The sequence below is a fragment of the Lynx canadensis genome, chromosome C1, assembly GCF_007474595.2.
Source record: "Lynx canadensis isolate LIC74 chromosome C1, mLynCan4.pri.v2, whole genome shotgun sequence".
Lineage (NCBI taxonomy): Eukaryota > Metazoa > Chordata > Mammalia > Carnivora > Felidae > Lynx > Lynx canadensis.
Window position 1 is genome coordinate 96,625,569 of NC_044310.1, and position 25,348 is coordinate 96,650,916.

The following is a 25,348-nucleotide window of genomic DNA, read 5'->3' on the forward strand; positions in this document are numbered from 1 at the left end:
ATAATATTCAGATCTTCCTTCAAGGTTAAATGATTACATAGAATCCCATGTCAGAACTGCCAACTTAAGGACTTGTTTTGCTTTCAAAACCTGTGATTTTTTGGGGGAATACCAGTCATAGGATTTATATAAAGTATAGACGCATTTAATCTCACTAATACTGTATTTGCAAGAAAGACTCACTGTTAGCAGACAGGGCCTTGACCTCACACTTGTAGCCCAGGGAACAGCTGCAAGTAAGACTGATGAGTGCATTGTGACTGCTGCTCTCCCACGTGCTGCTGTGGAAATGCCAACTTTACCGTTTGGTTTCACCTTTCAGTATTTTTTGCTCTTGATTTCAGTTGATATCCTTAGATTCCTTCAAATCAGTAACGTGTCTGTCCAATGATTAAGCTTTAATTCTCACAGGAGAATTGTAATACTTTGTTTTCGCATTTTCCCTACCGACTGATTTTTCTTGGGCTTTTGAAAAAGTAAATTTGCCAAGAAACTTCAAGAAGGAATTCTTACATGAAAACCCTAATGTAAATCAACTGCAGCTCTCATATAGGAGTTGGTGAGACTGCAACGTATACTAACTTTAGGGCATTTTCTTTTAAAGTTAAGCATACACTTACCATACGACCCAGCATTTCCTAGATATTAACCCAACATAAATTTAAATATATGTCTGCCCAAAGACTTGTAACTTTATAGCTTCTTTATTTAGAATGTCCAAAATCTGGAACCAACCCAAATACCCGTCAATGGTAAATGCATAATCAAATTTTGGTGTATTCAATAGAATACCACTTAGGCAATAAAAGTACATTGAATCACAACAAGGATAGATCTCAGAAGCCTCCTGCTAAGTGAAAGAAGCCAGATACAACCCACTACTGGAATCAAATTAATGTATGATTCTGTTTCTATGAGATTCCATTAAAGACAAAACTACAGTGACACCAGATTAGTGGCTGCCACAGGGTGGGGACTGCCAAGAGGCACAAGAAAACTTTTAGGGGTGATGGGTCCCCACACTCACAGAATTGTACTGTTAGAATTAGTGAATTTTTATTGTAGGTCAATTATATCCAAATAAAGTGACCAAGTAGATTTCCACAATTGTATTCTTTCTGTATTCTCAATAATTAGAAAATGGAAGTTTACAAAAATATTTATAATAGCATATAGGTATTTGAAATACCTAGAAATTAATCTCAAAAGAAGCATAAAGACTTCTATGAGGCAAAACTAAGGGACCAGGAAGAAGATGTAAATATACTGACAGATTTCTTGTTCCTGGATTAAAGATTCACTATTGGTGAAGATAACAGTTCTCCTCAAATTGATTAATAGATTCATTCTAATCCCATAAAAATTCCAGCATTTTTAACCTCTTTCTCTGATTCCAGATTGTATATGGAAGGGCTATAAATGGAAAAAAACAGAATAGGTGAACCTGCTCTCCTAAATATCAAGATTTATCATGAAAATATAATAATTACAGCACTGTGATAATGGTGCAGGAATGATCAGTGGGTAAATGGGATGTAATAGAAAATCCAGTCACACACCTAGTTTTATGTAGATGTTTCTGTATAAGATTTCTGTGACAGAAGTAATATGCCTGATCAAAGGGAAAAATAATTGACTTTTCAATAAATTGTGTTGAATAGCCTTCTGGAAGAAAACAGAAGCCCGACCACTATCTCCCATCAAGTCAAGAAAGATCTATTTTAGTGCATTAAACTATTAGGTGTAAAAGGCAAAGTTGTGATGCTTTTAACAAAGAATATAGAATATCTCCATGGCCTTTGGAAGGATTTCTTCAACGAAGCACAGAAGCATTAGCTATAAAGGAGAGGATTGATAAATTTAACTACAATAAAATGAAAAACTATTATCATTAAAAGACCATTAAAAAAGATGAAACAAATCACAGGGTAGGAGAAGATACTGTCTGTTCTGCTACAACATTGGTTTCTATAATAACCAAGTTCATAGATGATTGGTAAGTAGGTGGGATAATGATATCAATTTAATGGAAGTAATATTGGTTCTTTCCATTTCCTCCAGCAAGCTAATGTTTTGTGTCATCAAGTAGCGGCAAGTGGGAGGAATATACAAACATAGTTGAATGTTGTATGCACCATACGTGATGCCCGTTCGCCTTGATTTGGCCTCTTCTCAATTTGAACATGTGCTTTATCTTAAAATCATTTATTGCACATTTTGCCTGATCTTATCTTCATTATTCAGTAGCCTCAGCCCTCCTCATACCCCTTCCTGTCAAGCTATCTATCCATTTCTTTTTTTTTAAGTCATTTTCTGAAGACAAAGAATTTTACTTAGTCTGATATTTTTCTTAGGAATTTAAAATCTTTTAAATTGTATTAATATTTTTAATTAGGGGGGGTTATTGGTTTTGCTAGTGCTCTGGGTAACAAAGTTGCACTAGGTTTTGAGAAGTCAACTCTGACCCTATTTTCTCCATAACCTCTATCTACTATTTGGGGAACACAGTTTTGCGTAGAGCACTGTTTCTAGGGGGCACATTTCACATATTTGCAGAAACTCCCCCTTTGCGATGCTGTATGTGACAGGATGGCAGTGCTTCCTCAATGCTAAGATACAGCTATTTCACACTTTAACCTCTCTCCAGTTGGATTGTAGCTTTCGGTAGGTGGTGTCTTTCAATTTTAATTGTCATTTTGTTTTCTTTTTTAGTGATAAGATAGTGGTGCATTTTAGAAGCCGTTGATTACTGAGATTTGATGGCGCACTGTCGTATCCAGAATGTAAAGAAATACAAACCAAATTTTAGAAGACAGGCAAGGCAATAGAGAAGTGGCAAAAGCCTTGAACAGTCACTTGACAACTGAAGAAATATCTATGGCTAGTAAATATTTGAAAAAGAACGTATAATCTCAAAACCCAGTTGTACATTAAACACACAGTGAGATGCCTTTACATGTCGGCAGAAGTTTAAAAACTTGGCACGTGTTAATGTGGACCTCAAAGGATGCATATGGCATGATTCTATTCATATGAAGTTATAAAATAGGCAAAATTAAGCTATGTTGCTTAGGAATGCATTACATAGTTGGTAAACATTTGAAAGAAGAAAGGGAATCATCATCACAAATATCAAGATGGTGGGTACCTTTGGGGGTGAGGGGAAGGAGAGAATTATGATTGGAGGCATTCAAGAGGGCTTTTGGTGTCCTGGTGATATTCTCTTTCTTCGCTTGGATGGATTTGATACATTACTACTTGTTAAACTTTACATATATGTTTTATGAAACTTTCTATAGGTTTCAGAATAAAGCAAAAGAGGGGAATGGTCAGTTTTATCAAATGTTGACACAAGGTCAGGTGATATGAGGACTGAGACTCGAGCATTGGGTGAAGCAAAGTGGAGACTCCTGATGAATACAGCGGATTGTCTCAGCGGAGTGTGTGGGGCAGTGATCTGATTGGAATGGGCTCAAGAGAGAGTGAGAGGAGAGGAGTTGGAGACTGTGTGTAAATACGATTCAGAGGAAGTTTTATGTAAAAAGAATTATAGTGGTGACTGGAGGCAATACAGAAAGTTTTACATAAATATATAGAGTATCAGGAGAATATAAAGATAAATTTTCTGGAATGCTGAAGACAATGAGGTAACGTAGAGAAAGGGAGAGAACTTTTTATGTGTGTGGGATTATACATTTTTGGGGATAGGATGTGAAAATTTGTAATAATCCATATTTGTTAAGAGAATTAACATTAAAGCTACTTTTTAAGTCTTGGAAACGTATATGTCACACATAACATTTCATATCTACTAATGGAAAGAATCATGAACATCATCTTGCTCAACACCACTTTGCAGAAAGAGAAGGAGGCCCAGAAGGATTCAGTGCTTGTTTAAAATTCTACTGTTAATAACAATTCTAGACTAAAATATAGAGTAACTCCTGCCCCTTGGATCAGTGCTCTTTTTATAGCGTTAACTGTAATATGGTTTTCTCTTAAGTAGAGTTTTATATAATCATTATGTGTTATAGTAGAATTTATTTGGATAATATTTTAATTAGCCTTTCCCAAATAACAAACCAGCCCAGCACTTAATGACTTGAAATAACCATCATGCATTATTTCTCATGATTCCATGAGTCGGATGGACTCAACTGGGACAACTCTTGTGGCTGCGGTCGTTGGCACCTCCACGCAGATTGTAGGGGTTAAGATGGCCTCACTCACATGTCTGGAACCCTGGTGCTGTTTCTTGGGTGAGGCTCTCTCATCATAGTCTAGACTACACTTCCATACTTGGTGGTGGAACCATTCTAATAAGGCAAAGATGAAAGCCTAGACTCCTGAAATTGTACAAAATCACATCCTCCACCTTAAATTACTGAAAGCAAACCATAGATCCAGTCTAGATTTCAGAGATGAGTCAGGAGGCTGCCCCATCTCTTGATGGAAAGAGGTACAAAATATTGTGGCCACGTTTTTCATCTATCACAGATCATCATAAGTTTTAAATTTAATCATTAAATTTATTTTCCAATGTTAACTTTTACTTTATATGGAGCTAAGAGCTATTAGCTTTTTGGGGACTCTAACGATGTAGTTTAGTCAATATATATGAAAAAACAAATTTGACAAAAAAATATTTAACAAGAAAGAAAGTTATGTTTTCCAGATTTTGTATCCTCTGTGAGATAAAGCAGATAAAGAAATGCTCATTTTTATAAGAAGTTGGGTAAGGATGAGGGGGGAAATTTGTTGAATACAGTCTTTGTTGCTTACAGTGTTGGCTTAATTGTTATTTTCTGAGATTGTTACCATTAATGGTTTATTAACATCTTTATGGAGTTTTTCATGTTATAGAATGTAATGCAACTAAAAAGTAAGAGCAATTAATAATTTCCCGTGAATTATAATAATAGCATATTTCTAGACACTGCTAATTATATTTGTGTAAAATTTCATGTAATTTACTTGACAACTGTCTATATTGAGTACCTACCGTGATTCTTTCACTGTGCTAAGACTTGGGGCTATTACTTTGAACCACTTAGATGGGATTCCTTCATGTTCCATACCCCAGGAAGGTTTCTTGAAGAAACTTTTTTTTTTTAATGTTTATTTTTGAGAGAGAGGGAGAGAGAGAGAGAGAGAGTGTGCGCACACACACATGGGGAATGGGAGGGTAGGGGCAGAGAGAGAGGGAGCAGAGGATCCAAAGCAGGCTCTGCACTGACAGTGATATGGGCCTTGAACCCACAAACCGTGAGGTCATGACCTGAGCTGAAGTCAGTGGTTTAACTGACTGAGCCACCCAGGCTCCCCACTAAAGAAACTTTCTAAGCCAGGAATTAGCTGAGGTAAGAGTGGGAAAGGGAAGAGGAAGTCTTCCAGAGAAAAGAATGGCTTGGACAAAGGCCTTATGGAGGTGAGCAAATGCAAGAAACATTAAAAGAACTGGGGAAAAAAGCCCTCTTATGTTTAAAGCCTGGAATATGAAAGGAGTGAGGCAATAAAGAACCTGGAAAGGTAGAGTGTGGACTTGAGTGCTAAAGATCATGGGAAACCTTTGATTGATTTAGAGGATTTTTGCCCAGATGATTGTTTTAGAGAAGTCACTGGCTACAGTCTGGGTAAGGAGAGTAGCCAGGGAGAGCAAGGGTTGAACCTAGGAGACCATAGATAGTGATATGAATTAGGTCAGTGTGAGAATGAATTAAAGTATATAAATCCTAGAGATATTCAGGAGATGGAATCAACCGGATTTGTTGACTAGATGTGGAATAGAGAGAAGAACCTAAGATGGCGGACTTGCCAGTTTCCGGCTTGGAGCGCCATTAATGAATAGGGAGCAGAAGTGGAGGAAGAGGTTTGGGAAGGCATTCTTACACAGGATTTGCCACAATATCCTAACTCTGTTTCCTGGCTAAATACTTAGATCTCTTTTTTGTATTCTCTACTATTTGAAATAATTTTTCTAGTATCTAGAACTGATAATAAATTTTCAATTTAATTCATATTCAGTAAAATTCAGTAAAAGGTAGCAGTGCTTCCATAACTTGAATTTATACTTTTGATCTGAAATATTTTGCTTCAGCATGAATTCTTTAATAGACAGAAATTTAGTATTGTATTGCCATAGTATATTTCATTAAACAGTGTATTTCTGAAGTGTTTGAAATGACTTAATAATGGCTAAGGTGTAATATGTGAATACCTATCTTAAGCCTTAAGCCTTTTATTCATTAATCTAAAATAATTTCATAATTAATATTTGTCCAAGTTTTTAAACTAGAGTTTATTAAAAGAACCTTTAAAAATTGTGTCTCTCTTTTTATTGTCCTTCATGACGCTAGGAAGTAGAAGGTTAGCTTACATTTATTCCAGGGAAGAAACAAATGTAGCTTGATAAAAATGAAGTCTGTATAAACCTGAGACTAATACTGTATGTCAACTTTACTTCAATTAAAAACAAAAAAGAATACCATGTCCCTCAAAATATGAAATATGAATCTGTCATTGATAGATTTATCTTTCCTTCAGATGTTAAGTAGTGATAATTGAAGTAAAAGAATTAACTGTTGGGGGCGCCTGTGTGGCTCAGTTGGTTAAGCATCCAACTCTTGGTTTAGGCTCAGTCATGATCTCACAGTTTGTGAGATCAAGCCCTCCTTTGGGCTCTGTGCTAAGAGCACGGAGCCTGCTTGGGATTCTCTTTCTCCCTCTCTCTCTCTGCCCTTCCCCTGAGCTCACTTGCGCGCACGCTTTCTCTCTCTCCGAAAATAAACTTAAAAAAAAAAAAAAAAGAATTGTGTCTTAGAAAGTTAAGCTTCCTTTGACACTAAAACTTTTTTTAGTCTTTGTGGTTCAAATTTCATAGCTATCTGTAGATTTTGTTAAAGTGTATTTAGTCATTCTACATTATTTTCCTACTCTCACCAAAAAATGTTAAATCTAAAATTTTCTGATCGTCATTCTAGAAGGTACCATATATTCAGTAGTGTGTTTCTCCCATGTGTTCTCTATAGACTGTATTTTCTATTCTCAATATTTTGTAAGTTTAAAAGCAGTTTACAACCTATTTTTTTTTCTTGTTTTTTTCCTTAGGCACTACAAGGGCCCCCAGGGATGGGGAAGTACCAGGGGTGGACTATAATTTCATTTCTGTTGAACAGTTCAAAGCACTGGAAGAGAGTGGCGCATTATTAGAAAGTGGAACGTATGATGGTATGTCCCCAAATACTGACAATGGCAGCAACCAAGAAAACTATCTGAATTATTAGAAAACTGACTAGAATTATTTCAAAGGGAATTTGATCAGTAAAATACCATTTTTGTAAAAAAATTTTCTGTTGGTCTTTGGGAAATTTTTCTTTTGGTTAGGCTCTTTGTCATTTGCTAACTAAAATGGGATTAAATAATAAGCAGAAGCATTCCATCATATTATGAAGCTGATTGTGAAGAATGTACTGAAATCATTCAAACTGGCCAGTTTGCATATTTCATAGAAATTCATATTCATCGTGTGAACTCAACATGTGTTTGTTGATTGCTCTCTGTTTGTGGTTGGGAATCCAAATACTGTGCACTTTAAAAAGTCTACAGCTTGGCTCTCTTGGAGAAGAGAGAATATAGATTGGGGGGGAAAGAACAAAAATAGAATAATTGATTTTCTTTTCTTATCTCTTCTCTACCCACTTGATTCTAGGAAGCAGAGACTTAAGATCAGTTTCAGTTTTTAAATGAGGCCACGTTCCGTCCTTTGTTCCCCCTTAACCTCCGCTCTCCCCTGGCAAGCTTGTCCGCTCCATGGTTTCCCGTACTCCCTCATCATTGCTTCATCACGCTGTCATGGTTGCCTTTTTCACAAGCTTGATGAAGGCATCATGTCTTTCTTATTCAGAAGTATCCCTAGTGTCTAGAAATGGTGTTCAATAAACACTGACCTTGAATTCAGTGTATCCAAACATGCATTCGTGTGTATCCAAAAGAGTAATTCGTAATTTCTCTCTTTAGCTGCACCCTGGGCTCAAAACAGTGGAGTCGTCATTTGCTTCCTCCTCTCTCTCCTATTCCCACGTATCTGCTACCAAATCTAGCCATTTCTTTGTCTGTAGCAGCTTTTCCAGTGCCTTTCTTTTCACTCTCACACTTCCTTGTGGGCCTTGGACTGGCTTGCGTCTGGGCTACTATGGTTCATGTCATTTGTTCACCTTCTTCCCTCCGTGCTCCCCACCTGCCCATTGCTGTCGTGCTAGCCTTCCTCCGGCACAGCTCTGCTTGTGAATCCTCTTCAGAGTCTTCTGTGATTTGCTTTTGCCTGCTCAGTTTGCCGCAGCTACGGGTTCTGAGCTTAGCTCCCACAACTCATTCATTCATTCGTTCATTCATTCATTCAGCAACCCATTTTTTTTTTAAATTTTAAGTTTGTTTGATTATTTTGAGAACGCACTAGCAGAGGAGGCAGAGAGAGACAGAATCCCAAGCAGGTTCCACGCTGTCAGCGCAGAACCCAGTGCAGGGCTCGATCTCATGAACGATGAGATCGTGACTTGAACTGAAATCAAGAGTCGGAGGCTTAACTGACTTGAGCCACCCAGGCACCCCTCAGCAACCCATTTATTAAGTACCCACTATATGCCAAGCAGTGTAAGAGGGAATAGTGATACTGTAGTGAACAATATTGAAATGATACTACCTTAATAAATCCCATATCTAAATACGAAGTTAGTAAAACAAACAAAATCAAACATCAGAACGAGATGTTATGAAGGAAACGAAAACAAGAGATTTATTTTTTTTAAATTTTTTTTTTAACGTTTTATTTATTTTTGAGACAGGGAGAGACAGAGCATGAACAGGGGAGGGTCAGAGAGAGAGAGACACAGAATCTGAAACAGGCTCCAGGCTCTGAGCTGTCAGCACAGAGCCCGACGTGGGGCTCGAACTCACGGACCGCGAGATCATGACCTGAGCTGAAGTCGGCCGCTTAACCGACTGAGCCACCCAAGCGCCCCAGAAAACAAGAGATTTAAAGAAAATAGTAAGAATATCAAAGATAAGGTGGCCTGTGAAGGCTTCTGAGAGGAAGTGACCACTGCCGTTTTATATTTTTATGCAAATAGCCTGTTCTCATTCACCTCCCTCTTAGTAGCAACCAGACTGATGTGTTTAATATGTATGCTTTTGTTTGTATGCATTCTTGCAGAATGTGTATTGTGCACCTCGTGTGCATGCATTTATTATTTGCATGCATTTACTCTTTATTATTCTAGATCTCATTCAGTTTTTAACGGTTTTCAGTTGTTTCTATGTTTTCTGGGTTCACCCATGTTGCTATACTGTATTTACATGTAATTCATTGCTGTCTTCACCACCGCACAGTACTCCAGGTTGTGAACCCACAGCATTTTACTTAACCCCTCTCCTAGTGATTGACTTCCAGATTGCTTCCAATCTCCCCCGCCACCACGGATAAAGCTGTGACACCCTTTTCTCCTAGACCTGTGTGAGTGTGTTTGTGGCATACGTACCCAGGGGCAGAACTGTGGGGTTTTAAGGGCTGTCTGTACTCGCTCTGGTAAAGGGGTTGAGGTAGCTCTGCCCCTGCATCGCCGGTCGGTTCTGCAGCAGCATCAGTAAGGACTCCACCTCCTCACCATCCGGCTTCAGAATTTTGCCAGTCTGATGGTTGTGGAAGTGCTATCTCCTTTAAATTCAAGTTTCTCTGGTAGTCAGAGAGTTTAAGCGTCTCTTCATATGCCTATTAGTAATTGCCTTTTCGTTTGTTTTTTTCAAGTGAGATCTCCGTTTGCAGACATTTCTTAGATATTTAGATATTTATTTAGAAATTAATTCCTTATTGGTTATAGAGGTTTTCTCCCATTCTGGCACCTGATAAGCTTGTCCTGTGTTGCTTCATTAAACAGAAATCCTTAATTTTTTTTTATTAGTTTTTTTTAACGTTTATTTATTTTTGAGACAGAGAGAGACAGAGTATGAATGAGGGAGGGTCAGAGGGAGAGGGAGATACAGAATCTGAAACAGGCTCCAGGCTCTGAGCGGTCAGCACAGAGCCCGACGCGGGACTTGAACTCATGGACCGCGAGATCATGACCTGAGCCGAAGTCGGACGCTTAACCGACTGAGCCACCCAGGCGCCCCTAATTTTTTTTTAATGTTTATTTAGTTTTAGAGAATGGAAGAGGGGCAGAAGGAGAGAGAATCCCAAGCAGGCTCCCTGCTGATAGTGCAGAGCCTATTGTGGGGCTCAGACCCAAGAACCGTGAGATTGTGAGCTGAACTGAAATCAAGAGTCAGATGCTTAACTCACTGTGCCACCCATCTTCTAGAAATCCTTAATTTTTATGTATGAAATTTATCACTGTTTCTCTTAGGATTTGTGCTTTAGAAGTTTTAAGAAGTCCTTCTCTGGGGACGCCTGGGTGACTCAGTCAGTTGAGCTTCCAACTCTTTTGATCTTGGCTCAGGTCATGACCATGAGATCGAGCTCTGTATCAGCTTCTGTGCAGACAGCACAGAGCCTGCTTGGGATTCTCTCTCTCTTTCCCTGTCTCTGCCCTTCCCCTGTGCTTGCTCACACGTGCACTCTCTCTCTCTCTCAAAATAAACAAACGTGAAAAAAAAAAGTCCTTCTCCGCCCTTACATCACAAAGACATTCTCCTTTATTTCCCTCTGTTAAGTATAACAACATGGGATCTGGCAGTGTGGCATATTACATATTATTAATTGCTGTGTGCTGGATTCAAAGGAAATGCAAATTGAAATGCTCCATTTCACACCAATCAGATTGACAAAAATCTTAAAGTCTGATAATTGTGGGAAGTGGAAACTCCCATATACTGCTGGCAAGAGTATAAAATGATACAATCCCCTTTTGGGGAGCATCTTGGTAATAGCTGGTAAATTTGAAGATGCACTTAACTCTGAACCCAGCAGTTCCCTCTTTAGATGCCTACACTAGAGAAATCCTTACCTCTGTGCGTATGTAGTCACATGCCGGAATGGTCTTTACAGCATTAATTTGAAACAGTGAGAGAATGGAAACAACTCTGTTTGAGTAGGGGAGTTAATGAGATGTGCTTTAATTTTTCATGAAAATGGACTATTATGCAGCAGTTAAATAGACTTGAATCTACATGTATGAACAGGAATAAGTCCTAGAAATATAATTGTATAAAAAGAAAGATGCAAAAGAATACATACAGTATACCATTTATTTTTAAAAAGATATGAAATGTGATAAAAACCTTTATGAAGCTTTTACAGAAACATTGGTATCTATATGTTATGTGTGCATGTACATGCATCCTAGTTGTACATAGTGTGCAGGGGAATAACACATACCAACTTCAGGACAGCTCAAGGAGAGCACGGGAAGGACTGAGACAGGAAGTTAGGGCTTTAATTGGATATGTGACCATATATGCAAGTCCTCAAAGAGGGATAAAAGGGAGACCTGAAAGGAAAGTTAAGTAAATAAGGATGCTTCTAATACACTTGTCTGTGTTTTTGTGTGTATTTAAAATATTTAATAGTTGATAATTCCATTTGAAAAATTTTAAAAAACCTTCAGAAAAGAAAAAAGACGGGGGGCGGAAACCTTCCAAAACAGCTTCAAAAAGCTGAAAACCTTTCTCTGATAATAACTATAGTAGGATTCACAAACTGTGTCATTTTTACGCCTTGCTGTATCTGAAATCTTGCTATTTACCAACCACTCAAGAAAAATAGATCTAATTTCCTTATGAGCAACGCTAGTTTTCTTTTTTAATCTAAGTCCAATAATCATGTTTAAATAAGGCAACTGCCAGAATTTATTATGAAGTCCTAAAATCTTCATGATCATGGGTAGCAATCTCAATATCGCAAATTTGTCTGATTTCACCCAGGAAGACAGTTAAACTTCCTTGGGTGAGGTAGTAATTACTAAGTCTACACAGTAACATGTGTGTCTAGCATTTTTACTACAACTACCGTCCTTAGAGAAGTGGACTTTTGATTTTTGCCACGGCATGTCCAAATTCCTGGGCAGCGTGATTGGGGGACACAGTGCAGGAGAAATTGAAATCCTGGGGCATCCTCCTTCTCCTCCACCAGACTTCTCTTCGGGATGTTTCTGTGCCCTCTGCCCCAGAGAAGCGTGAGCTGGCCTCTTCGTTGAGTCTTTGCTTTATTACTCGTGGCCCAGAAAGTTCGCAGAGACCTCCTCTGAGCCTTTTAATATGAATCTTTGCATCCATCTACATGATAGGAATAACACCATTTCAAACATGGATTTGGAAGCAAGGGAGTTATTGAGTGGGAGAGATAAGAGGTAGTTGATAAGTGTTTTGGTTTGATTTCATTGTTTTGTCTTGAATATTTTAATGACAATTACCACTCTAAGTCAGATTTCCAAAGAATTTATCTTAATGCTTTCTCCTCAAGGCACACACTACTGAAGGTGAACTTATTTGTAGATTTGCCTCGGTTTTATGGTGAACAACCTATGCTTTTTTCATCTGGGAAAAGTAATTCATTATATACCCCATTCATTTACTTTATGTGATGAGTGTCATAATTGCCTGCTTAAAGAATGCCTGGCTGGCTCAGTTGGTTAAGTGTCCAACTTCCACTCAGGTCATGATCTCACGGTTTGTGGGCTCGAGCTCTGCATCGGGTTCTGTGCTGACAGCTCAGAGCCTGGAGCCTGCTTTGAATTCTGTGTCTCCCCCTCTCTCTGCCCCTCCCATGCTCATGCTTTGTCTCTCTCTGTCTCTCAATAATAAATAAACATTCTTAAAAAACTAAAAGAAAAATAATAATTGCCTGCTTAAGAGCCCAGGAATTTGATTAGAAGATGTGATTTTTAAAATATATATAGTGAGTATTTTATTCCCTAACCATATTTATCTTCCTAGAGCATTGGCATGGTGGCTGACAAAAGGTCAAAACTAGCAGGAGCCACAAACTATTCATGTAGTTAGACCTTTTGAGTGGTTTTCCATTGTATTTGCCCGCCTACTGGGAATTGCATGACAAATTAAGATACTCAATTGTTTTCATTCTACTCTGGAACATTTATTTTTTACTGCAAAAATTCCTGATCCTCAAGACTTAGAATATTAAAGTATTTCTTTCTTTCCTGAGAGTAAGCCAATATTGAATTATGCTAATAATGTCTCTGTTCAATAAATTGTCAAATAAAATAATATAATTAGAATGCTCAAAGAACCTAAAAATTACTTTTACATAAACAGCCTACATTTCAACACACACTGGTTAGTTCTCAGCTTTATCCTTTACCCACATATTTCCTCGTTTTACCAAAATAGTTCATTATGTTGCACATCAGAACAAAATTATTTGAGTTAGTTTTCTCTTCCTTTACTCCCACTTCTTATGCCAATTAGTCTTACACAAGAGCATTGATGCATTTAAATTCACAAACGAGGCCCTAATTTAGATCCCATGCAAAGCCAGCCCTGTAGGAATAAATAAACTATGTACATGAAGTCAACTTCCTATCCTTAGTACAAACAGTATTAAAAAGTTAGATAATGTTAGGGGTGCCTGGGTGGCTCAGTCGGTTAAGTGTCTGACTTGGGCTCAGGTCAAAATCTCGTGGTTCGTGAGTTCGGGTCTCATGTCAGGTTCTGTGCTGACAGCTCAGAGCCTGGCGCCTGTTTCAGATTCTATGTCTCCCTCTTCCTCTGCCCCTCCTTTGCTCGTGCTCTCTCTCTCTCTCTCTCTCTCTCTCTCTCTCTCTCTCACTGTCTCAAAAATAACATTAAATTTTTTTTTCTTTAAGTTAGATAATGTTAGAAAATACATGGTAAAGGGCTCTTGAAAAATTAGTTCTTTCTGTTCTTTCTCCCTCCTCCACTCCTAAGAAGAAGTGTTTTGGCTTCCTTTTGGCCAACGGTGATCAATTAAAAGCCTCAGTATGAGATATCAGGGCAGAGACATACGCTGGGTCATATTGTTCTGACTCTCAATTCAACATCAGTTCTTTCAGCTGCTATTACTTTGTCCATTTCAGGAAACTTCTATGGAACTCCCAAACCTCCAGCAGAACCCAGCCCTTTCCAGCCAGATCCAGTTGATCAGGTCCTCTTTGATAATGAGTTTGACACAGAATCCCAAAGAAAGCGAACCACATCTGTCAGCAAGATGGAGAGAATGGACAGCTCTCTTCCTGAAGAGGAAGAAGATGAGGACAAGGAAGCTATTAACGGCAGCGGAAATGCGGGTTTGTAAATAGATGAGTCACTTCTAACTGATCTTCCGTATTGACTTTAACGTGACACTGAATTAGAAGTAGTAAAATCTATTGGAAAGTCTGTGTAGAGCAGGTGATGCAATTCTAATTTTTTTCTAAAAGGTTGTGTATGGAACCATCTGGCAGCCATCTAATAGGCTGAAGTGAGTTGTGGAAGTTTGGATAAGTCAATAATAAGCTGTCATTACTAATAACATGATATGCCATTACCCTGCGACTCGAAATATTTGAGGCTCCAAGATATGGGAATCCTGTTGGCGTGAGTCCTACTTTATAGGATAAGAACAAAATGTAGTTTTAAGACTCAGCCTTCAACTAAAAATGCAGGGGGTCAGAAACATGCCAGTAAAAATTACCTGAAAGATTTGTTAGCAATATGTTGAATTTAAATTCTTAATCACCCAAAGAAAATTTCCAAACCTGACTCTCTTATTTTTCATTAAATGCAAAACCAACAGATATTTAGTGGTGGAGAATCTTTTGAGCACCCCTAACTAATGTGGTTGCTTAGGAGATTCTTACCCTGCTAATTGAGAGTAGAAGTGGGAAGCCACAGAATTACAGCAGAACTAATTTTAGTGCTATTTATTATAATATTTTTATTCAAAACACTAGAATATGAGCTTCATAAGGGCTGGAAGTTTTGCATGCATCATTGTTGTATCCCTTGCACCATGAACCGTGCCTGGCACAAAGTAGGAACTAAAAAAGTATTTTATTGATACCCAGTAAATGAATGAATTTGATCACATCCCCAAATTTGCAGAACCCATTACCATATTATTTTCCCAAAGCCTCTGATGTTTTTACTCATCATCTACTAAAATTTGCTGCATATATTGTATTGACTGTCTTAATATATTCATTTGTGTCCTCCAGAGTGTGAGTTCTGTTTTATTGTCCTAACATCTCACGTAGTTATGCCACATAATATGTTTGACATTAATGACCCCAGTATATTTGGGTGTAGAGACTGAAAACAGGTCTAAAAAGGTTTAGGTGAATTCATGTCTAATTCTTTAGCGGATGTTAAGGGAACTCATCATACTCTAAGGGGAGCATTGCTCTCCCACAAAATTAAGTCTGTTAACATTTTTAAATGTTTGAGACTGGGATTAGAGACCATGAACCTGTCCCAATATAGGAACTTCTGTGTTCTTAATTTGAGGGGGAGAAATGTTCTGTTTTTACTCCTTTACGTTTATTTATTTTTTGAGAGACACAGAGAGACAGAGCACAAGTTGGGGAGGGGCGGAGAGAGAAGGAGACACAGAGGGGCGGAGAGAGAAGGAGACAGAATCCGAAGCAGGCTCCGGGCTCTGAGCTGTCAGCACAGAGCCCGATGAGGGGCTCGAACTCACAAATCGTGAGATCGTGACCTGAGCCGAAGTCGAACACTTAACTGACTGAGCCACCCAGGCGCCCCCTGTTTTTACTTCTAATGAAGAGCCTTTTGGTGACCACTGCAGTTCCTCTAGAGAGAAGCCTGTCTGTAACCTTCATCGTTTTATGCTTGTCATGGAAGCCAGTTGTTAAACCAGATGTTACTAACTTTTTGATGGTAATGTTTGGGGCGCTTGGGTAGCTCAGTCAATTAAGTGTCTGACTTCGGCTCAGGTTATGATCTCATGGTCTGTGGGTTCGAGCCCCGCAGCAGGCTCTGTGCTGACAGCTCAGTCTGGAGCCTGCTTTGGATTCTGTGTCTCCCTCTCTCCGACCCTCCCCGCTCACGCTCTCTCTCTCCTTCAAAAATAAACAAACATTAAAAAAAATTTTTTTTTTCAATAGTAAATAAAGGGAGTATATCCAAGAGTGGGAGGCAGTTTGTATACTATCACTTGCATGTGGATACCATAGGACACTTCCCCTGGATTATACACTTCTTTGTAAGAGAAAATATTCAGAATATTTTAATGAAAAAACAATAAAAGTCATGACGAAAAAGCCTTGGTCTTTTCTGAATTAATACTAACCGTAGTTGTTCACTTACTGAAAGTTGCAGAAATGTGCATTTGTGTGTTGCGATTGGAAACTAGAACTCCTGCCTTAAAAAATTGACAATTTGAGGGGAGGTAAGTAGGGAGAGACTAGGTAAAGATTTATTTGTGTATATACCAATATGTACATTATTTTGTTTAACTTATTTTAAAGTTTATTTATTTACTTAGCACAAATGGGGAAGGGGCATAGAGAGAGGGAGAGAATCCCAAGCAGGCGCTGCAGTGTCAATGCAGAGCGCGACATGGGGCTCGATCTTGTGAACCGTGTGAGATCCTGACTTGATCTGAAATCAGGAGTCAGACGTTCAACCGACTGAGCCATCTAGGCGCCCCCCCCCAACCATGTTGTATAGTATTTTATATATTGCTGAAGAATTAATGTAAGAATGTTGATGTACCCATGTAGGATGACATATGTTATGTAATAATGCTAACATTTTTTTTCTAAGGTGTTTACTATATGAACAGTATTTTCAAGTCATTGGCTATTAAGCAAACTCCTTTCCACAGTCACTTTGAACCATAATCAGAAAAGTATTAGAGATCATATATTTGCTTTTGCCTTTCTGCAAAATACTTCTATCCCAGGAATGTAACTCTCTTTCAGATTGATTTCCACATTGAGTGAGTTTTAATTTCTGTCACTTTTTTTTTTTTGCCTGGAGAATGAATCCTGTGTTTTATTAAAACTATGCATTCAACAAATATTTATTGAGCACCTGCTAGGCTAAGTGCTAGGCATTTTTCTAACAGCTAGAAATAAAATACCGAACAAAACGGACAAAAGCCCCTGTCTTTATGAACTTTGCCTTCTAGTGGGAAGAGACAGAATTATCCAACATAGATGAATAGCATATATTAGAGAGTGCTAAAGAGAAACAGCAGAGGGGGAAAAGGATAAAAGATAGTGGTGACCAAAGTTTGTGGTTTTAAATAGAGCGGCAGAAAAGATCTCACTGAGAAGAGGACTTTGAAAGAAGTGGGGGTGTAAGCTCAAAATATCTGGGAGAAAAACATCCCAGCCAGAGGGAATTCTTAATACAAATGCCCTGAGGTGGGAGTATACCTGGAATATTCCAACAAAGGCAAGAAGACCAATATAGTTGGATACAGTGTGGACAGTGCATTATATGTGCTGGATGAGAGTGATGGAAGGGAATAAAATAATAAGCAGTGAAGTCAGTCAGATAATGATTGGGGGATGTGGAAACGTGTATTACATACGATCTTATAGGTCGTTGGAAGAATTTGGCTTTTTTAAAAAACGAATTTGCTTTTTATTTTGAGATGAGAAACCACTTAGGGATTTGAGTAGAAGCATAACTGGATAAAACAGATTTTAATAAACTGATTCTTGCTTCGCATTGAAAATAGCAGTAGGATGATGCGTCTGGGTGGCTCAGTTGCTTAAGTGTCTGACTTTTGATTTTGGCCCAGGTCATGATCTCACGGTTGTGAGAGCGAGCCCTGCGTCAGACTCCACACTGAGCAGGGAGCCTTCTTGGGATTCACTCTCTCCCACTCCCTCTGCCCCTCCCCTGCTCTCACCCTCTAAAGAAATGAAATAAAATAGAATTAAATTAAATTAAAGAAAACAGGCAGTCGGAGGGCATGGGCATGAACAGCGATGCTAGTTAAGAGGTTGTAATTTAAGTGAGAAATATTGGTTTGGACCTGATTAAAGCGTGACAGGTAGGAAGTGGCCTGAGCCACTTACAAATGAGTAACATTTGCCGACAGACTGGATATGAGGCCCAAGAGAACAAAGATCATTTCATGGGTTTTAGATTGAATATCTGGAAGAATGGAGTTGCATTTATTGAGATGAGGTAGATTTAAAGAGGAGTCATTTTGGGTTGGCAAAGGGTGTTAGGGGCTCACACTGGGGTATTTGAGCTTGAGATGCTCACTAGACATCCAGATGGAAATGTCATGTTTGAGCTTGGATTTAAAGGTCTATGGCTGGTCTGAAGATGCATATGTGGGCATCATCAGCATACGGCGTGTAGAGCTGTCATTGCAGAGTAATGACACTGAATGAGATCCACAAGAGAGTAAGTATAGAAAGAGAAGAGAAAAGGTCCAAAGACTGAACCCTGAGAAGGCCTCTAATACATGGAGCTCGGGGAGACTGAGAAAAGCCAGTGAGATAGAAAGCACACCAGGAGGGTAGAGTGTCCTGGAAGCCAGGGAAAGAGAATGATAAACTCTCAGATGCCACTGATAGCTCACATAAGATGGTCACTGAGAATTGATCATTGGATTTCGCTGTGTGCAGGAAACAAAGTCATCCAAATGAGATTAGGGATAAGGGAGAAGTAATGGTAGATTTAAGGAGAAGGAAGGTATGAAATGGTTATCTGGGAGAGTGGCAGAGTGAATGGACTAAAATTTCCTGTGATTATCATACATCGTTAAATGCCCTCTTGAGCTTAGTGGTCATAAATCAAAAGTGAACTGGTTAGTGTTGCCTGTATTCAGCTACGTGTGCTGCTGTAGAGCAGGGGAAAAGATTTAAGCAGAGTTATTATTGTTCAGCTGAGCATGTATGATGAAGTAAGGTTGAGGCAAAGGAATCAGTAGTGTTTGTTTGCAAGGGAGCGATTATCATGCTTGATCATGGAATTTCAGTTACATGAGTAGGGCAATGAAGATACGACGAGGGACAGTGAAAGGTAGTAGGTAGTATTAATGGATTATAGAACTCGTTTGGATAAAGGACAGTTGGAGTAGAAGTACTATATGTAATGATACCTAAAGGCTCTTCTAAGATTCTTGATTCCAAGGCATTGCCTACAGTTTGGAGTTGTTATCTCATAAGTCTAAAAATGAGGTTTAAGTGCATGAATTGTGAATTCCCTAGACAGTAACCAAATTTTATTCTTACTTACGTTATGGACTCTGGGACTCTAAAAGGACTTTAATATTACCAACAGAATTACATTTAGCAATAGGAAGTCTGTTGAGTGTAATTAAAAAAAACTAGTATTATTTTAAAGACCTGTGTTAAATGTGTATGAGACAGATTGGTATAGCTGTTAAGAGCGTGAACCACTTAGATTTGAAACCCAACTTTGGTTTTGTTTTTGTTTTTGCAGTTTGTCAAATACTTTTCTTTTTTTTTTTCAATATATGAAATTTATTGTCAAATTGGTTTCCATGCAACACCCAGTGCTCATCCCAAAAGGTGCCCTCCTCAATACCCATCACCGACCCTCCCCTCCCTCCCACCCCCCATCAACCCTCAGTTTGTTCTCAGTTTTTAAGTCTCTTATGCTTTGTTTTTTTTTCAATATATGAAATTTGTTGTCAAATTGGTTTCCATACAACACCCAGTGCTCATCCCAAAAGGTGCCCTCCTCAATACCCATCACCCACCCTTCCCTCCCTCCCACCCCCCATCAACCCTCAGTTTGTTCTCAGTTTTTAACAGTCTCTTATGCTTTTTTTTTTTTTTTTTTTTTTTTTTAGTCTCATATGCTTTGGCTCTCTCCCACTCTAACCTCTTTTTTTTTTTTTCCTTCCCCTCCCCCATGGGTTTCTGTTAAGTTTCTCAGGATCCACCTAAGAGTGAAAACATATGGTATCTGTCTTTCTCTGTATGGCTTATTTCACTTAGCATAACACTCTCCAGTTCCATCCACATTGCTACAAAAGGCCATATTTCATTCTTTCTCGTTACCACATAGTACTTCATTGTGTATATAAACCACAATTTCTTCCCCATTCATCAGTTGATGGACATGTAGGCTCTTTCCATAATTTGGCTATTGTTGAGAGTGCTGCTATAAACATTGGGGTTCAAGTGCCCCTATGCATCAGCACTCCTGTATCCCTTGGGTAAATTCCTAGCAGTGCTATTGCTGTGAAACCCAACTTTGCTATCATTAGCTGCTTGACCTTGACTGAAACCTCACTGTGCCTTAGTGTCCTCATCTATAATCTGTAAAACAGAATAGGAGGGATAAATAGTATAATAAATATAATTAATATTATATTGATAAATTATTAGAATTAGTAAATAATAAACAGGGTTGCTGTGAAGATTATGAGTTAAACTAGAGCCTGGAATTATAAAAGGACAGCATAAGAGCCACTGCAGCTGCTGTCGCTGGTAGTACTGTGACAGATATGTATTCACTATGTACTGAATTGATTCCAGTGTTATTTTTTGCTTCTTTCCCAGACGACATCAGAGATGCTATCCTGGGTTAATGTCACTTAGCAAATGAAAAAAATTTAGTATGTTTGTCACTTCAAAAATTTTACAGCCGAACATGGACATATTATACAAGGAAATTTGCAGTGAATGTTTGGCATTTTGTTAGAAGTGCAGAGAGCTATCTGAAGAGAATGTAACTTTACCTACTTTGCACACTGTTCTGTTTTGAATGGCAGAAAACAGAGAGAGGCATTCTGAGTCCTCTGATTGGATGAAGACTGTCCCGAGTTATAACCAAACAAATAGCTCCATGGACTTCAGAAATTATATGATGAGAGATGAGAACCTGGAACCACTGCCCAAAAACTGGGAAATGGCCTACACCGACACGGGGATGATCTACTTCATTGAGTAAGCAAATGTCTGTATCTCTTCTAACACGCCCGTCACTGTGAGGCTTGTCTTAACATTTTTAAATTCTCATTTCACAAGGCTTCCATTTCTTTTATATTTCTTTAAAAAGATTGGGGTGCCTGGGTGGTTCAGCCAGTTGAGCATCTGACTTCAGCTCAGATCATGATCTCCCGGTTTGTGAGTTCAGGCCCCCTGTTGGGCTCTGTGCTGACAGCTCGGAGCCTGGAGCCTGCTTCAGATTCTGTGTCTCCTTCTCTGTCTGCCCCTCCCAACTCCTGCTCTGTCTCTCTCAAAAATAAATAAACATTAAAAATATATATATTTTTTCATACAAGTAACAGTTGATCCTAAATCTGATGATTTCCCTGGATGATATTTCATTTTTATTTGACTTGGATAAAGGAATAGTGTATTTGACTTCTAGTTTTTTAAAAACAAGAGGATTAAAAACAGGTTTGTCACGAATAATGAAAAATGTAGGAATGAAGAGTATTTTGCCTGGCTGTTTTTTTAAACTTTTGGTAGATTGGCTAACTTAATGAGCATTTCAAGAATTACCATCATCTGGAGGGAGGACATATTTATTATCTGAGCTTAATATTTTCAGTTCTAGATGCATTCAAGCAGTGTAGTTGAATAATATAGGAGGGAACCATCACTGGTCCTCAGACTAATTGGTACAATATAAATTGATAAAACCTAATTTATGAGAAAGCACTATTAATATAAAATGTATTTATAGAGATATAGAACCACATGTATCTGATCAACCTAAAATTTTATATGGTTTAGACCAGAGAATAATATAATAAATGATTTTTATATCATCAGTATGAAGAAATGATTTTTTGGAAGTTTCATTGTGAAGCATTTTTATGTTCTGACGCAGCTGTCATTCTCATCTTTAAAATAATTTGCCCAGAGGTAGAATATGAATGCAGTGAAGTTATAGAGTATAACAGTTAAGTAACAGTTAAAATATTGAGGGCTGGATACTGCAGTCAAGGAACACATACTTAAAAATGAATTAGGAGTGGGAGACTTGAATCTGTTTCTTCATTTGGTCCCAAATTCCACATCCTTCCCATAAAATGAGCATCTTGCTTTACCAAGGAGATTTTAGTATTTAAAACATGTAGATTTTGTGTGTATTGTATTGTTTTTACCATATATGGTACATTATTACTTACATTATACACTTACATAAACGTTAATGACAAGGATTATGCAGAATAGAAAAAATCAGGTATATTCTTCTCTGTGGATAATTTAAGGGGTTTTTCAAGGGTAATTTAAACTTTGGACTTTCATTATGATTTTAGAAATAAATCCCCAAGTAAGTTGTAGAGTCATTAGAAGAGGCTAGAGTATCTTTAGAAGCAGCGTATGAGACCTTGAATCTGACAGTACTTTATCCTGCAAATGGGGATAAAGTAGTAGATTACAGAGAGGGGAGAGAATTTATAAAAGAAATGCCTTTATGGTTGAATATTATTAAAATACATTAAAGACCTAAATATAAGACCTGAAGCTATAAAACTCCTAGAAGACACAGGGGCAAGGTTTCATGGCATTGACTTTGGCAAGGACCTCTTGGATATGACACAAAAACTGCAGACAACAAAAGCAGAAGTAGACGAATGGGACTTCATCAAACTTAAAAACTATGCAGCAAAGGGAAGCAATCAACGAGTGAAAAAGCAACCTGCAGGATACGAGAAAATATTTGCAAACCACATATCTGATTAAGGGTTCATAACCGCAAGATAGCCAAATATTATTTGCTGCTACACAAAGCTCTTTTGTTTGCTATAGCTAATGTATTTGATCTTACTGCTGCTATTAAATCATGCATCTGTAAGAAAAGAATATTAATCTAGGTCTGTAGCTTTTAGCTGTCATGTTTTAGGGATAGCTCCTACAGGCATTTCTTCACCTTGGGAAATACTGGGTAAAGTCCTAGGAGATTGCCTACATTTGCTAACTTAGCAATAAACATTTGGGGTCCTTGGAACCAAAGTGTTAAGCTTTTCTCAAGTAACAGTTGTGAATTTGGTCTAGCAAGATACATGCATGATTTTTTTTTTGCTGACAATCTACATGCTGCTAAGCCTCTTTGGAGTCCTGATCCTTTTCATGTTGCTAAAATCTATTTAACTGGCTTGAGTGTGGAGAAACCATCTCTTTGACAGAATGGGTAACACAGTCTTTCTAGAAACAACCCCAGTTTCTCTGGTTCGATTATCCATTATTCAGCACACCCAAGTGTTTCTACCACAGTCTCCCAGCTGGTATCATACCTGGCAATGTGTAAGAAGGGGTTGCACACAGCCCTGGTTAGCTCAGGAGTTAGGAAAGGCATAGAAGATACGATTAATTCCCTAAAACCGTTGGCTTAATTTCCTAAGAGTAATTAACATACAGATTAGGGAGTTTATCTCATTATAAAGACATCAAGGAATGATATTCTCATACTACTTTGATAATAACTTCAATTTACATTTTGTTGTCTTCCCGTATAATTTCCTCCAGTTATTTCTTTCTTTAATATCCGCCTATTTCAGATGTTTAAACTATAACACTGTTTGTCTACACAGCAGTGCGATGGTTTGGGTTTAGAATTAGCATCTGCTGAATGGTGGCATTGCTCTTGGAAAGCGTCTGTGGCCTGCTTTCTAAAAAGGAATGTGTGTGAGGGATAGATGGGGGGAGTCTTTTGGTTTCTGCTTTCTTTTCTCTATTCAGCATATGATCCATACCGATGAAAACTTTGTTTTGTAGAGTAGAGTTTAACTATACCCATCATTTTTTTTTTTTCCAACGTTTATTTATTTTTGGGACAGAGAGAGACAGAGCATGAACGGGGGAGGGGCAGAGAGAGAGGGAGACACAGAATCGGAAACAGTCTCCAGGCTCTGAGCCGTCAGCCCAGAGCCCGACGCGGGGCTCAAACTCACGGACCGCGAGATCGTGACCTGGCTGAAGTCGGACGCTTAACCGACTGCGCCACCCAGGCGCCCCTATACCCATCATTTTTACTTGCATGTCGCAGAAAGACGCTTGGAAACTTTTTATTTTGCTAAACTCTTATTTTAAAGAGCCCTTTTGAGGGCAGCGAATCTGTCTGTTCATCACTATCTTCCCAGCTCTCAGCACAATGCCCACAGGTACTCAAGAAATACGGTGTTCTTTTGAAGGGAGGGAGGGAGGAATTCAGCCAGCACCAAACAAGGGTTTTAGTGCAGCTTTTTCGACTGGATAATGCACAGGATGGGGCTATGTCCCCACCCTTTGAAACATTTCTGACTGCTTAAATAAGCATCTGGTAGCCTGTACTTGGAATTTCACCCCTTCCCTACAGTCGTCTTTCTCAAATTAGTACCTCTGGCATTACCTTCCCTTTATGGCAATTTCAAAGTAGCAGACTGAGAAAGTAGGATTATCGAATCCGAGGTGTACAAACAGAGCCTGGCAGAGAGAAATGTGCAAACATCATACCTTTTAGTCACTTTTGATCTTTGCTTTTGAAATACTTTTCTCCCTCTTTATTTTACTGTTTCTAACTGAAATCTTTATTCTGCAGCCACAATACCAAGACAACCACCTGGTTGGATCCTCGTCTTTGTAAGAAAGCCAAAGCCCCTGAAGACTGTGAAGATGGAGGTAGAGATTCAGAAATCTTTTATACTGTACTTATCCTCTTAATCCCGTGTTGTTCTTCTTGCTTAGTGACTTTTCCAAAACCCTAAAAACCATAATGTGCAGAAGCACATAACCAATGGGTGGATATCGTACTCAGCTGACCCTGATAATTATGTCATTGCATCTAATTTTATGAGAGACTTTATTTCTCTCTTTTTGAGGATTATACAGTGAAATCTTTTTTGAAAGTCTTAATAAAAATACATTGCCCTTTGTTTTACATTTGTTTTAAGGACAAATTTTAAAATTTCTAAACAAGTATTTTCATAAGTTAGATACATTCTCCACCACAGGGTAGCTTCATCATGGCTGTTGAACCTTCAAAAATATATTTAATTTAGTATCACTAGGACAGATATGCTATTATTTATGGCTACTCTTTCATTCAGTTTTTAAAATTTTTTTTTAATGTTTATTTTTTTGAGAGAGAGCCTGAGCAGGGGAGGGGCAGAGAGAGGGAGACACAGAATCAGAAGCAGGCTCCAGTCTCCAAGCTGTCAGCACAGAGCCTGATGTGGGGCTCGAACTTAGGAAACCTGAGCTGAAGTCAGATGCTTAACCGACTGAGCCACCCACGTGCCTCAGCTAATCTTTCATTTAGACTGTCAGTAGCAACTCAAAGTCTCTAATGTACCCCAACCTGCCACTCCTGCCCACACACAATTTTTACTGCTTAGTAGAAAGATTTCTCTAAGAATTCTTAGATAATAATGCTTGCCTGTCTTATGTGTATTACACAGTGTCTAATAGTCTAGTCTTATACATAAATATAGAATTTACCCCAA

At 38.4% G+C, this 25,348-nt stretch overlaps 1 protein-coding gene across 2 annotated transcripts in view; it reads left to right on the forward strand.

Annotated features, from left to right (window-relative positions):
- The window catches only part of MAGI3 (membrane associated guanylate kinase, WW and PDZ domain containing 3), a 248,042-nt gene that overhangs the window by 154,517 nt on the left and 68,177 nt on the right, over nucleotides 1-25,348 (forward strand). For both annotated transcript variants that reach the window (XM_030324312.1, XM_030324313.1), the window contains exons 3-6: nucleotides 7,108-7,227; nucleotides 14,046-14,255; nucleotides 20,684-20,858; nucleotides 24,445-24,524. In XM_030324312.1, the coding sequence (XP_030180172.1) occupies nucleotides 7,108-7,227; nucleotides 14,046-14,255; nucleotides 20,684-20,858; nucleotides 24,445-24,524 (585 nt within the window). The remainder of the gene's footprint in view (nucleotides 1-7,107; nucleotides 7,228-14,045; nucleotides 14,256-20,683; nucleotides 20,859-24,444; nucleotides 24,525-25,348) is intronic.